The 15,929-nt window shown below is 40.8% G+C and overlaps 1 protein-coding gene across 1 annotated transcript; it reads right to left on the reverse strand.

The window, feature by feature from the left end:
- Positions 1-3,308: 3,308 nt before the first annotated feature.
- On the reverse strand, positions 3,309-15,883 carry LOC111963180 (histone deacetylase 1). The gene is made up of 13 exons (XM_023986454.2): positions 15,753-15,883; positions 14,946-15,058; positions 14,701-14,818; positions 14,458-14,532; positions 11,516-11,654; positions 11,221-11,362; positions 7,275-7,367; positions 6,904-7,153; positions 6,625-6,733; positions 5,290-5,420; positions 3,899-4,087; positions 3,753-3,807; positions 3,309-3,665 (listed from the first exon to the last, which is right to left on the reverse strand). The coding sequence occupies exons 1-13, from the start codon at positions 15,802-15,804 to the stop codon at positions 3,638-3,640; spliced, it is 1,494 nt and encodes a 497-aa protein (XP_023842222.1). The 5' UTR covers positions 15,805-15,883; the 3' UTR covers positions 3,309-3,637.
- Between the last annotated feature and the right edge of the window lie 46 nt (positions 15,884-15,929).

Raw genomic sequence — 15,929 nt, forward strand, 5'->3', positions numbered from 1 at the left:
AAACAAGTTACACTACATGACAAAGTATTTGGACATTAAGCCACTTCAGCCAACGCTTGGCATTGCGCATGGTGATCTTAGGCTAGCGTGCAACTGCTCGGCCATGGAAACCCATTTCATGAAGCTCCAGATGAACAGTTCTTGTGCCGACATTSCTTCCAGGGGCAGTTTGGACCTCGGTAGTGAGTGTTGCAACCGGGACAGATGATTTTTACGCATTTCAGCACTCGGTGGTCCCGTTCTGTTAACTTATATGGCCTACCACTTCGCGGCCGAGCCGTTGTTGGTCCTAGACCAGTGGTTCCCAACCAGGGGTACCAGGAACCCTGGTGGTACTTGGTCTATCCACAGGGGGTACTTGAGAAGACTCATGACACCATAGTTCTGCTGGTTAAATGTACATGAGTGGGTACTTCAGGGGTACTCCAGGCAGGGCAAAATTAGGTTGGTGGTAGAGTAACTGAAAAAAGGTTGGAACCCCTGTCCTAGACATTTCCACTTCACATTAACAGTACTTACAGTTGACCGGGGAAGCTCTAGCAGCAACGGGTGTGGCTGAAATAACCAAATCCATTAATTTGAAGGGGTGTCCACAGTGCATTCGGAAAGTGTTCAGACCCCTTCACTTTTCCCACATTGTTACATTACAGCCTTAACATAAAGTTTAAAAATGTATCCCCCCCCCCAGTCTACACAATATCCCATAATGACAAAGCAAAAACTGGTTAAAGTTTTACACATTTAAAAATAAAACTGAAAAATCACATTTTCAGACCCTTTACGCAGTTTTGTTGAAGCACCTTTGGCAGRGATTACAGCTTCGAGTCTTCTTGGGTATGACGCTACAATCTTGGCTCACCTGTATTTGGGGAGTTTCTCCATTCTTCTCACAGCTATTTTCAGGTCTCTCCAGAGATGTTCGATCGGGATCAAGTCCGGGCCACTCAAGGACATTCAGAGACTTGTCCTGAAGCCACTCCTGTGTTGTCTTTGCTGTGTGCTTAGGGTGGTTGTCCTGTTGGAAGGTGAACCTTTGCCCCCAGTCTGGTCACTCAACCATGAAGGCCTAATTGGTGGAGTGCTGCAGAGGTTGTTGTCCTTCTGGAAGTTTCTCCCATCTCCACAGAGGAACTCTAGAGCTCTGTCAGAATGACCATCGGGTTATTGTTTATCTCCCTGACCAAGACCCTTTGCCCCCGATTGCTCAGTTTGGCCAGCTCTAGGTGTCTTGGTGGTTCCAAACTTCTTCCATCTAAGAATGGAGGCCACTGTGTTCTTGGACCTTCAATGCTGCACATTTCATCATTTTGGTACCCTTCCCCCAGATCTGTGCCTCGACACAATCCAGTCTCGGAGCTCTACGGACAATTCCGTCGACCTCARGGCTTGGTTTTTGCTCTGACATGCAATGTCAACTGTGGGACCTAATAGACAGGTGTGCCTGTCCAAATCATGTCCAATCAATTGAATTTACCACATGTGGACTCCAATCAAGTAGTGGAAACATCTCAAGGATGATCAATAGAAACAGGATGCACCTGAGCTCAATTGAGTATCATAACAAAGGGTCTGAATGCTTATGTAAATATAAACTAAAATGTCATTCTGAAAATCAGGTTCTGTCATGAGGTAGTGTGATTGAGGAAAACTATTTAATTTATTTTAGAATAAGGCTTTAATGTATCAAAGTGAACGGGCCTGAATACTTTCGTATATATAGTGTWTGTTAATTTGGGCTAGGMGGCAGTATTTTCACATCCGGATGAAAAGCGTGCACAAAGTAAACTGCCTGCTACTCAGGCCCAGAAGCTAGGATATGCATATTATTTGTAGATTTGGATAGAAAAAGCTCTGAAGTTTCTAAAACTGTTTGAATAATGTCTGAGTATAACAGAAGTGATTTGCCAGGCGAAACCCTGAGCACAATTTGAGCTCAATCTGTTTTCCATGGCAATCCCTTTTTAATAGAAATATGCGTGCAGTTCCTATGGCTTCAACTAGATGTCAGTCTTTAGAAATTGGTTGATGTTTTTCCTTTGAGAAATGAAGTACGGCATTTCAGAATGAGTGTCAAGCGGACTCTTGTTTGGGGCGCGCGACCTGGAGCCCTCTCCACTTTGATTTTATCCGCTATAGAACAGAGTATATTCCGTCTTAWATTGTATCTATTACTTACGTTTTAGGATACCTAAGGATGGATTAGGAAAGCTGTTTGGACCAAGTTTACAGGTAACTTATTAGATAATTTGTAGTCATGTTGGGCGAGTTGGAACCTGTGTTTTTCTGAATCAAACGCGCCAAATAAATTTATATCCCCAAAATGTCAAAGGAGTTTATCGAACAAAAAGGAACATTTGATGTTTCTAGGAAACATTGGAGTGCCAACAGAAGATGATCTTCAAAAGGTAAGGCGTGAATTATATCGTTATTTCTGACTTGTGTCGCACCTCCCTGGTTGAAAAATGTTTGTCATGCGGGGTGCTGTCCTCAGATAATCGCATGGTTTGCTTTCGCCGTAAAGCCTTTTTGAAATCTGACATGGTGGCTGGATTAACAAGTTAAGCRTTATTTTTATGTATTACACTTGTGATTTCATGAAAGTTAAATATTTATAGTAATTTTATTTAAATTTGGAGCTCTGCCATTTCACCGGATGTTGTCAAATCGATCCCGCTAAAGGGATTTGATCCCTAAGAGGTTTAACTTAAACTTCTCTGCCATGTAAAATGAGCAACAGTCATGCTGATAACTAGCAAACTGCACCTGAAGATGTTTTTGAATTAACAATGACATTCAAGCATATTTCTGTAGATGAAGACTAGTAGATTTATAGCATTGTTTTTATTGGTTTCTAAAAGTAGTCAGATTGTGTGGTCCTTCATATTTGTATGAAGTTCACAAGCACTCCAAAAAAAAAATGGTTTCATTTTTGCAGAATAAAATCACATATCCACACAACACTGAATGTGTCCATTTTTGCTTGGCTAACGTGTTGTGGCATTACCAAAATACCCTTGAACATCCCGTTCCAAGTGAAATCTAGGAACACTGTTTTCATTGAAATGTGGGGATGACATGGGTCCTAAACAACCTCTGAAAATACCAAACTACAATACATGGATGGAAGTCCTTCACAATTGTTTTGTCACATACTGTAGGAGCAGTATTCTATATTGTTAATCTGGGTAATACAGAATGAATACATCTTTGAGAAGTGGACCTAATTGTCATAACTACATTTCCGAAGGCACATMACAACAGTGGGACTAAATACACAAGTGGATTAAATAAATTAAATCCAAAAGATATAAAAGCGTAATAGTTCGTGCTAGGCCTTTAATATATAGACTACAGAAATGTTTGAGTAAGAAGCGGATAGGATAAAAAGATTCTAAACAAAATGGGCCTAAGCATACAGAACAGTACTTACAAATAAATCACTCCATTTGAATTTCAGTCCTTGAACAGAAACATTTATATGTTCTAGAAAAGACATTTAGCCCATTCCAATTTGAAGGAGCAGGATCTGTCATTAAAATGTATAGTCCTTTAGGGATATTCTTTGTAGCAGCCAGTAAAGGTAACTGCTCTGAAAAACAGAACCGGTACGATCGCTTTAAAGAGAGCTAGGAGCTCCTCACGGTGTCTTGGACTCCTCTTTTGGCCTGTCGGATAAACAGGGAAAATGACTTAGTCATCATTAAATTAGTTTGTAAAAAATCTGATACGACAAGTTTGAAATGTTTGCTCACCCCTTTGTGGATGTGTCCATTTTCTCCTCATCTGGCACCTTTTCTTCTTTTACTTCTATAATAACAAAGCAGCAACAAATAATCATCCTCACATGTTCAATGGGACGTGGTACGTCTGATATAGAACGAAGTAATGATTTTGATACCTTTCTTCTCATCAGCTTTCTTTTCGTCACCTGCTTTCTTCTCCTCACCCTCTTTGTCTTCCTCAGTCTTGGTCCTCTTGGCCTTCTTGAAGCTGGCTACATTTCTGCGTCCGCCCCCTTGACCCTCAGCCTCATCCTCAGAGTCAGAGAACTCCTCGTCACATGCTATCCTCTTATCGTGGGCACGGACTGCACAAAAGCAGAAGACAGGAGTATAAGCATCCCCGTGTGTGTGACATTACACACACCGGGCAGATTACGTATGATACTCACAAACTATAAACATAACATGTAAAGTGTTGGTCCCATGTTTCATGATGAAATATCACATTTTCCATACGCACAGTGTATTTCTCATAGATTTTGTGCACAAATGTGTTTCTCCCTTCCCTGTTAGTGAGCATTTCTCCTTTGCCAAGATAATGCCTCCACCTGACAGGTGTGGCATATCAACAAGCTGATTAAACAGCATGATCATTACACAGGTGCACCTTGTGCTGGGGACAAAGCCCCACTAAAACACGCAATTGAGTCAACACAATGACATGTCAAGTTGAAGGTGCATGCAATTGGCATGCTGACTGCAGGAATGTCCACAAGACTGCCAGGGAATGGAATGTTCATTTTTCTACTAAGCCGCCGCTAACGTCGTTTTAGAGAATTTGGTAGTACGTCCAACTGGCCTCACCACATGCCGATGTCAACATTGTGAACAGAGTGTCCCATGGTGGCGGTGGGGTTATAGTATGGGCAGGCTACAGACAAATACAGAACTGCAATTTGAATGCACAGAGCTACCGTGACGAGATCCTGATCATTGTTGTGCCATTCATCCCCCGTCATCACCTCATGTTTCAGCATGATACACGGCCCCATGTCACAAGGATCTGTACACAATTCCTGGAAGCTGAAAATGTCAAACATGTCACCCATTGAGCATGTTTGGGATGCTCTGGGTCAACCGGTACAACAGCCTGTTCCTACCAATATTCAGCAACTTCGCACAGCCATCGAAGAGGTGTGGAACAACATTTGATTGGCCACAATCAACAGCCTGATCAACTCTATGTGAAGGAGATTTTTCACAATGCATGAGGGAAATGGTGGTCACACCAGATACTGACTGGTTCTCTGATCCACGCCTCTACCTTTAAAAAAAAAAACAAGATATATGTGCCCAACAGATGCAAATCCGTATTCCCAGTCATGTGAAATCCATAAATTAGAGCCTAATGCTTTTAATTCAATTGCCGGACTTCCTTCTATGAAGTGTCAAATCTTTGAAATTGTTGCATGCGTTTACATTTTTTATTTAGTGTATTTGCAAACTGGACAAAGAACTTACGCAAGATGTGTTTGCAATGAATCATATCTCAATACAAATAACTTACTGGAGATGCGTTTGTTAGGGTCTTCCTCCTCCTCGTCTCCACTGTCCTCCTGCACAGCATCTTCTGGGATGGCCTGCATCTGAACACCCGGGGCATGMGGCAGCATGCGCAGGTTCTCAAACAGACGCTGCCTGAAGTGACACACATACAGGTGACATTAAACTAAATGACATCTCAACACAACTATAATAGTGCCAAAAATACACTCAATGACTCACATCAAGGATCACATGTATAACCTAAGTGCAGTAATATGACCTTTGGTAAGTGAAATTACCTGATTAACATAAATAACTACACAATCAAAAGGTATGTGGACATCTCTTCAAATTAGTGGATTCGGCTATTTCAGCCACACCCGTTGCTGACGGGTGTATAAAATCAAGGACAGCCATGCAAGCTCCATAGACAAACATTGGCAGTAGAATGGCCTTCCTGAAGAGCTCAGTGACATTCAACGTGGCATCATCAWAGGATGCCACGTCCCCAACAAGTCAGTTTGTCAAATTTCTGCCCTGCTAGTGCTGCCCCGGGCAACTAAGTGCCGTTATTGTGATGTGGAAATGTCTAGGAACAACAACGGCTCAGTCACGAAGTAGTAGGCCACACAAGCTCACAGAACCGGACCAGAGTCCTGAAGCGTGCAAAAATCTGCCCTTAGTTGCAACACTCACTACCGAGGTCCAAACTTCCTCTGGAAGCATCATCAGCACAAGAACAGTTCGTCGTGAGCTCAATGAAATGGGTTTCCATGGCCGAGCAGCTGCCCACAAGCCTAAGATCACCATGCACAATGCCAAACGTCGTCTGGAGTGGTGTAAAGCTCACTGCCATTGGACTCTGGAGCAGTGGAAACGCGTTCTCTGGAGTGATGAAACACGCTTCATCTGGCAGTCCGAAGGACAAATCTGGGGTTGGRGGATGCCAGGAGAACGCTACCTGCCCCAATTCATAGTGCCAACTAAAGTTTGGTGGAGGAATAATGGTCTGGGGCTGTTTTTCATGGTTTGGGCTAGGCCCCTTAGTTCCAGTGAAGGGAAATCTTAACACTAAAGCATAAAATGACATTCTAGATGATTCTGTGCTTCCAACTTTGTGGCAACAGTTTGAGGAAGGCCCTTTCCTGTTTCAGCATGACAATGCCCCCGTGCACAAAGCGAGGTCRACAAAGAAATGGTTTGTCGAGATTGGCCATGTAGTGTAGCTTATATAACGGTTATATCTATCTATACTAAGAACCAAATCTAGAGACGTCACTTCATGACAGGAAAACATTTTTCTAATGATGTACAGTAGGACTAAAGAGCACAGTAAAAGGTATGGTCAAGGACTCACTTGATCTTCTCCAGGTAGTCGTTGGTGTTCTGGTTGGTCATGTTAGAGGGGCTGATGTGCAGTTTGAAGTCCGGCCCAAAGTACTCAAAGTAATCATTGTATGGAAGCTCTGGAGAAATACAAATGTGTTATCAACACGGTGGGCAATGATGTCTGCTTTAGTGGAACCTATCCTTAAACACTCATGCTCCTCTGACCTGTCAAAAAAACTAACTGTAAAAGATAGTAACACTAGAAAGTAAAAATACACAAATCAAATGGTGCAGCAGGAGAGATCACCATTGGGTATGGCGCTGTCCAGGGCCACGGCTGTCTCATAGGTCCAGCAGCGGGCCACGTTCCGGATGGTGTAGCCTCCACCACCCAGCATTAGCAGGGGCAGGTTGAAGCTCTTCATGTACTCCACACACTTAGCATGGCCTTTGATGGTGAGGTTAAAGCAGCCAAGCCTGTCTCCTGAGAGGGAGTCGGCTCCACACTGAAGAACCACTGCACTAGGCTGGTACATCTCCATCACCTTAGCCATGATCTACACACAGATATAAAATTACAAGATATGGTTGGCTAAATGGAAACAGGGCGGTCTATTTGAGTTACAGGGAGGAAAGATGACACATTAAAGGCATTTTTTAAATATTTTTTTTACTTACAGGTTTGAATATGGCTTCGTAAGACTCGTCGTCTATACCATCTCTCAGAGGGTAATTCACAGCATAGTACTTGCCCTTCCCGGCGCCAATATCCTTGAGTAGAAATAAGTCAGTCAACTACAAATGTGGACAGTTAATTGACCCTTAAGATGAATGAGAACATATATTTTACAGCAACAACCTGCGGAAGAGTTACAGGGGGGAGGAGACAAATCCACCAATAAAGCAAATGGGAAACTACAAACAGGCCATGAAATTCAAAGTATCCTTTGGATGCCATTTAATAAACAATGCCTGCCAATTCTCATCCACTGCCAATATCGGTAATATACTATTGCAATGCTTAAAAGCCAGATCAATGCCAGTGGGCTGGACAGACCATAATATTGTGACCATAACCATGAACACCAAGGTACCAAAGAAACCCCCTAGGATTGTYGTCAAGAGAAATTTGACAACATTTAATCATGAGCTATTTGTAAATGATTTGGCTGCTGTACCCTGGGAGCTGATTTATCTAGAGGATGATTTAAATCACGCTACAGAATGTTTTATTGATTTGCTCACTGAGGTAATGGACCATCYTGCCCCTATAAGAGAGAGTACGGTTGGTGCRCGTCCATCTCCATGGATTGATGAACTGGGTGAGGCTATTTCTCAAAGAAATATGGGCAAAGTCTTAACAGCCAAGTCAAAATTAGAAATTGATGAACAGAATTATAGAACATTATGTAATTATGCAGTTAAATTGAAAGAAAGCTTTTACAACAATGCTTTTGATTGTAAGAATGATTCTAAAAAAAGGTACGGAACACAGTTAAGGGCTTACTTGGGACATCTCTCATCATACCCATCTAGTGTGGAGGTTGACGGGAGAATWACAAAACCAGTTGATATTGCCAATCATTTAGCAGATTTTTATTATACAAAGATTTTATTTACTGAGCAACAATATAAAACATACATTCTKCCAAACAAGCTATTGTCCAATAGACATATTATGAGCAACAAGATCTGCTCTTTTAGTCTGCAAACAGTGTCAGTGGAGGAGGTGTTAAACCTATTGAAGTCATTACCTGATGGTAAATCTACAGGTTATGGTCTCATGGACAATTTTTTACTTCGCTATGCTGCTCCACAGATAGCAGTTCCACTGAGATACATATTTAATTGGTCACTGGAAAAGGGGATGTTTGCAAATGTATGGATTAAACCGGAATGGCCGATTAATTAGGACCGATRTCAAGTTTTCATAACAATCGGAAATCGGTATTTTTGGGCGCCAATTTGCCTTTTTATTTTTTTAACACACCTATATTTAACAAGGCAAGTCAGTTAAGAACACATTCTTATTTTCAAAGACGGCCTAGGAACGTTCTGCCTTCAGGGGCAGAACTTTAACCTTGTCAGCTCGGGGGATCCAATCTTGCAACCTTACAGTTAACTAGTCRAATGCTCTAACACCTGATTACATTGCACTCCACGAGGAGCCTGCCTGTTACGCGAATGCAGTAAGCTAAGGTAAGTTGCTAGCTAGCATTAAACTTATCTTATAAAAAACAATCAATGACTGTCATTGCTCCAATGTGTAAGAGCGTCTGCTAAATGACTTAAATGTAAATGTAAGTGTACTTAACCATAAACATCAATGCCTTTCTTAAAATCAATACACAAGTATATATTTTTAAACCTGCATATTTAGCTAAAAGAAATCCAGGTAGCAGGCAATATTAACTAGGTGAAATTGTGTCATTTCTCTTGCGTTCATTGCACGCAGAGTCAGGGTATATGCAACAGCTTGGGCCGCCTAGCTCTTTGCGAACTAATTTGCCAGAATTTTACGTAATTATGACATAACATTGAAGGTTGTGCAATGTAACAGGAATATTTAGACTCATGGATGCCACCCGTTAGATAAAATACGGAACGGAATAAACTTTTTGTTTGGGGTGATAGTTTCCGGATTAGTCAAAGGTATATGGTTTAGAGAAATAGTCGACGCGTTATAATTCCTGTAATAACTTGCGGCTGAACTTGAAAGGGGTTCCTTCGTTATTTTACGGTTCATGTCTTCCATAGAGAATGTCTTGATCTACMTCAAATAAGGTCTGTGTTTCGCGGAGGAGCAGACTGACAGGGGACCATGCAGACAAGTTCTGCTTTCTGCACTACAACCTAAAACTTAACTGGGAATATTGAAGACCCATGAAAGCTGGTGGTTCGTTTTAACATATGTTCTCATGTTATTTGAGACTAAATTGATTTTATTTATGTATTATATTAAGTTAAGTGTTCATTCAGTATTGTTGCAATTGTCATTATTACAAAAATGTGTGTGTGATATATATAAATACATGTTTTTATAAAAAAAAATTATAAATCTGCCGATTAAAAATCAGCATCTTTTTTCCTCCAATAATCGGTATTGAAAATTCATAAATCGGTCGACCTCTAGTATGGAAGCATGCGAAACGGTGTCCTATTCCGAAAGACAGCAAAGAACCCGTTACTCCTGCCAATAGTCGACAAATTAGTCTACTCCCGACACTCAGTAAGATATGAGGGTATTGTGAGAAGACAAATATGGGAGTACATGGAAAAGAATGATCTGATTACAGCTAATCAGCATGCTTATCTCAAAACATTCCACTACATTGGTTGACATGACTGACCAGTAGCTCAATGCRATGGCAAGTTTGTGGGTGTACTATTTTTAGATTTCAGTGCAGCATTTGATTTAGTGGATCATGAAATAATTGACAAAATTAATGCATTATGGTTTTAAGGAGGTAGCATTGAATTGGGTACAGTCATATCTAACAGGAAACAGCCCACCTATATCAATGGTTCATTTTCTACCCCTCATGTGTTAAACTGTGGAACACCGCAGGGCAGCTGCCTTGGGCCACTTTATTTAATATATACCAACGACCTTCCCTATGCCTTAGCTGAAACTCAAGCTACTATATTTGCAGATGATACTACAATGTATGCAGCAAGACAATCGGTTCAACAGGTACAGCACGCTTTACAAGGAGATTTGGAGAATATCAGGGAGTGGGTTTGCCAGAACAAACTTTTAAACACCAAGAAAATCAAAGTTATGTTGGTCTGTTCCACTAGGAAAAGGTCAAAACGGCATGGGATACAATTAAGTATGGGGGGAGTACAAATTGAAGAAGTGGCAGAAACCAAACTATTGGGAGTGCAGCTAGACAACTGCTTATCATGGTCGTCTCAAATAACTCATCTATGTAACAACATTTATTAAAACAGCATGCATAATCAGAAGGATAGCTAAATATTTACCAGGAAATATTCTTAAGCAAATAACACAGGCATTAATTGAGAGTCAGGTGAACCATTGTTCTGTGGTCTGGGGAAATGCATCAAGTGAAGTTAGGAGGCTGCAGATTGCACAGAATAAAGCAGCAAGGATTGTTTTAAGGTGGCGATATTGTTTTTCTGTTGCGGTCATGCACAATGTTCTTGGTTGGTCATCAATCGACAAGATAATTGGAAAAAACATGCTTATTTAATTTAATAAAATACATAATTTAAAACGACCAAGTTCTATTCACAAGGGTATTCAGTTCGTAAGAGACAGACATTCCGTAAATACTAGGAAAAGATTGTCCACCATCTATGCGTTATCCAGACAGAAAAGAGAAATAGGCAAAAGAACATTTCGATATAAAGCTATAAAATTGAATAAATTAACTGAGCAAACAAACCTTTCAATATATAAACCATTTAAATATAATACATAAATGTTGTGGGACTATAGTAGAAGAAGCAATATTTTTTAGATTGAGTTTATTGGGTCATTATATTATGTATGTTTGTAATAGTGTGTTATATGTGAAAGTGTTCGTATTATAAAGTTTAAGGACTCTTAGAAGATTAGTCCAAATGGAGACTAAAAGAGATCAAATATCAAACTCACCCTCAGGTCTCCGGTGCCGGGGAAGTACTCTCCATACTTATGGAAGGATACGGTCATGACCCTGTCTGTGGTGTAAAATGCCTCCTCCACTCCATCTCCATGGTGGATATCAATGTCTATGTACAGGACTCTCTGGTGGTATCTGGGGGAGAGAAGATTCAGCATCAACAGAATGAATGATACTTCTAAATGTGGTGTACCTATGGGGTCCCAATGTGAAGTTACTATTTAATTCAGTAGGCTACAATATTTCCTACGTAAACTTGATTAAGTGCTGTGGGCCTGTTTGACTCACTTCAGTAACTCCAGAATGGCGAGCACAATGTCATTTACATAGCAGAAACCTGATGCCTCAGACTTCTTGGCGTGATGGAGGCCTCCAGCCCAGTTAATGGCAATGTCTGTCTGCTGTTTGTTCAGCTTCACAGCTCCAGCTAAAAACACAGGACAAGAAGTCAATCGGAGAATCAATGGCTATATTGTGTTTTGTCAATTACAGGAAGAGGACAAGTAAGCCTGAAAAATATTCCATCTATCCAGGCAAAATGTGTCATCCAACGGGGTAGCCTACACATCAGGGTTTCCGGTGAGAAAATGTGTCCGGGAATATTTTAATTTAAAAATCGGCCATTTGAGATATTTAATCAGACCCATATGTAACCAATTACGGTATCCACTCAGTGCTCAAAATGACAAATCATATTAGATTATGGTAATTCATCTTAACAGAACATGCAACTCCTGTAATGAAGCAGCCAAGAAAATGTCAAAATCATTTGCCAAAATGCAATTTGCAGGAAAACACCACACCTGAGAGCAGCTCCATACGTAAAATTAGAACGAGGGCGAATCTAAAGATGCGCCAGCTAYGATGGGTTGCTAATGACTAGAATTGTGCCTGAAAACCAATKGAACAGGAGAGAAACGGCATAGCGGTGGGTCCAATAGGGAAGTTAATTGAAATAAACTTGACAAATCATAGTTACTCCTGTCTATACAGAAAGAAAGAAAATACTTCACCAGAAAGCTTGGGGAAGGAATAGGCAAGTGTGGCAATAGSCCAAGCTGATTCTTGAGTTGCAGCTGTCGGTGAAAAGCATCTACAATGTGTGAAAATAATGCATCTTGAGTAAGTTGAGACAAGGGGAGGGGTGTGTGGCAAAGACACAGGAGTCTCTACAGAATGGCTCAGCTGTCCACCGCCAATTCATTGTTTTATTGTGTGAAATGTTCACCCTTTGATTTTTATTAAATAAATTCTCCATTACATGTAACCAGTAGAAAATGTAACGTTATTCCCCGTCACTTGGTTACATTAATTTGTTACTGCATTGTATTAAAACTAGTGAGAAACAAGTTTGGGTTCATTTCATAACCATCATTTACAAGACTTGTCAATGTTTTCATTGTCTTTTGTTTGGAGTGCTCCATGTGCGCAGTGAGTATGTGTCTGGTTTCTGTCTTGATAATGTTGATGGAGCGTGCGCACCCGAGTACCTGGCCTGCTGCGCAGAAATGTAGGAAAGTGACCATTTGGGGATGTCTGTCTACACTCACTACTACATCCACCACTAATAAGTGAAGCTTCTAAGTCATTTTCTTTACCACACAGTAAATTTAGAAAAACATTTATTTTTAAAGACTGATATTCATTTTTTAAAATTATTCATTTTTTCAGGACCCTATCTTAATTTGTAAAAAAAGAAAAGAACCTCACAGATCTTCACTGCAAAGGGTTTAAACACTGTTTCCCATGCTTGTTCAATGAACCATAAACAATTAATGAACATGCATTTGTGGAACTGTCAATAAGACACCAACAGCTTACAGACGGTAGGCAATTAAGGTTCAGTTATGAAAGCTTAGGACACTAAAATACACCAAAAGAAAGATGCCCAGGGTCCCTGCTTATCTGCGTGAACGTACCCTAGGCATGCTGCAAGAAGGAATGAGGACTGCAGATGTGGCCAGGGCAATAAATAGCAATGTCCGTACTGTGAGATGCTTAAGACAACGCTACAGGGAGACAGGACGGACAGCTGATCATCCACACAGTGGCAGACAACGTGTAACACCTGCACTAGGAATGAGCGTTACACCGAGGCCTGTACTGTGGAGCGGGATCGATTTGGAGGTGGAGGGTCCGTCACGATCTGGGGCAGTGTGTCACAGCATCATCGGACTGAGCTTGTTGTCATTGCAGGCAATCTCAACGCTGTGCGTTACAGGGAAGACACCCTCCTCCCTCATGTGGTACCCTATCGGTCAGAAATGTCATATCGGTGCATCACTWGTTCAACCCGCTCCTTTCTTTAGCCACCAATGGATCACAGTGTATCAATGTGTCCATATAGCAGAGGCGGGTGATCTCGCATTAGTTTAATTGATACTTTTAAKATTTTAGCATTTTAATTCAGACTTTTCTGATTAACCACCTGACAATGCTTTTGAGAAACTTCGTTATTGAAATTAAACAGTTCCACGAAAATGTGCATGTGAAAATCATTACTGGCACACAGATCGGTAGGATAAACTGGAAGCTTCCCAACTTGACACCCACACACCATCTATGATGTCTTTATAAAATAATTGCCTCCATGTTGTCATGGTCAGATTCTGGCTACTTTGAAGTAAGGTAAGACATGCCTCATAATATGAAATAAAACATTTAGTTTTCAAACAATTAAGTATGTTTTTAAAATGCATACTGCCTCCAGCTCACATTGTAAAGTGGTGGGTAACATCCTGTTGCCTGCACTTGAATGGGAGGCCTGCTTCAAATACCAGGTGATAAATCTTTTTTTTTTTTTTTTTTTTTTAAATAGCCCTTTTAAATCATGCACCAAAACTGTTAACATGCAATTGCATTTATAATTGTTGCACAATGAATGGGGTTTATAAAAAGCATGTTTAAGTCCAGCAGTAAGTGGCTGAGGAGCTGCAGCACAAAGGCTCTGTATGCTGTGCGCGCCTGTGATAGAGAAATAAAGATACATGACTAACAAAAATACACCCGCCAATGTAATTCCACTTAAGTATGCATATTAACCTATAGACCGATAAGCAAATGGTCATATGCATTGCCATCAATGATTAAAAGCATTATTTTGCAATGGGATATTTTTTGGTCAGCAACAGTATTATTCAAAAATCGGCTTTTAATTTTTTTGGGCCCAAAAGCCGGTACTTGCGCCTAACAGAAACTCCGCTACACGTGAATATGACAGATTAACTTACCAACAGAGCCTCCTGTTGAGAGCTGGCAGAACTCAAACAGGCCATCAAACACAGGGCAATCCTCTCCAACGTTAACTGTGTGGGAATTGCAGAAAATGTGTTAATTTACAATCCATGACAGCAGCAAAAACAATGACAAAGCTTTACTAGATGCTTTTCCCCCCAAAAAATGTGTGACTTTTCATGGACTACATCTAAAATGTATAGTTATATTGAGACAWGACATCTCTGCCCCAAACTCACATCTCTGCATCTGTTTGCTGTACTCTGACATGTTGTCCGGCCGAATGGAACGCAGGAACTTGATGTAGTCGTCACTGTGGTACTTGGTCATCTCCTCTCCATTGGCTTTGTGAGGTCGCTGTACAGAGACACGGAGAAGACCAATTACTGACACCTTAAAAACCAGGCAGTACATTTTCCAATTGGGAACTATTGAGTTGCAGGCTTTCTGCTGCGCTTGCAAATCTTTAAGGTTTTCAACATACGTATATCTCCATCTTTCTGTAGAGACCATAGTTCAGCAAGAGGTTGTGTGTCATGCGGATACGGTGTGGCTTCATGGGGTGGCCCTGGCCATAGTAGTAATTCCCAACATCACCTTTGAATGAAGAGATGAAAATTGTGAACATAAGCAGACATACAATGAATGCATCATCCTAGCTTGTTGTTCAGTACAGCATAGTCTGGCTAACGTTAGATTGCAAACCTTTAAAGGCAACATTACAATAAAACTTTTGCGTTGATTAATAGTAACAATTCGGACCACAACATATGCACAGCCGCAGACAATGGACGGCCACTAACGTGCAAACAATCTGGCCAATGCAACGGAACTGAGTGCATTTTTTATAGAGACTCGCCATGATGGTAGGAAGCTTAATGCGTCCAGGAAGTGAAATGGGTTAACGTTAGCTAATAGTAGCTAACGTTGCTAGCTATCTTAGTGGTTTGTGGATTCCAATGCTTGCATAGCTAGCTAATGGGTCCTGCCAATGTGTTCTCCCTTTGTCCAAGCTATCTAACTAGGTAGCAAGCTAATCGACGACGTGGACAAGTAACTTGACGTTACTACACATTTGATGATAATGTGGAATTAGTGAACATTTTCTGAACGATCAATTTAACTTACAGAATTTGAAAATGCCTCGCTCTTGCACAAAGGGAATCTGCACGTTTGCACATCGGAGCTAGATAACGTTAGCTGGCTAATCTGACCACAAATTGAACCATTTGCACCACTCTAACAAAGCACARTGTACAATTAGTCAATGTATAGGCAAATCAGTACTTACCATCATAATAGTAGCAAACTTTTTTCTTTGTTCCTTGAGAACTCAGCGCCATTTTACCTTATTTTACAGCACAGACTACAATTAGCGAAAAGCGGCAGCTGTACTTCGGAAAACGGATGGATACAATCGGATAATTTGTAGAACGTCACTTGAACCAATCAAGTAGTAGTTTACAAT

The sequence above is a fragment of the Salvelinus sp. IW2-2015 genome, linkage group LG4q.2, assembly GCF_002910315.2.
Source record: "Salvelinus sp. IW2-2015 linkage group LG4q.2, ASM291031v2, whole genome shotgun sequence".
Taxonomy (NCBI): domain Eukaryota; kingdom Metazoa; phylum Chordata; class Actinopteri; order Salmoniformes; family Salmonidae; genus Salvelinus; species Salvelinus sp. IW2-2015.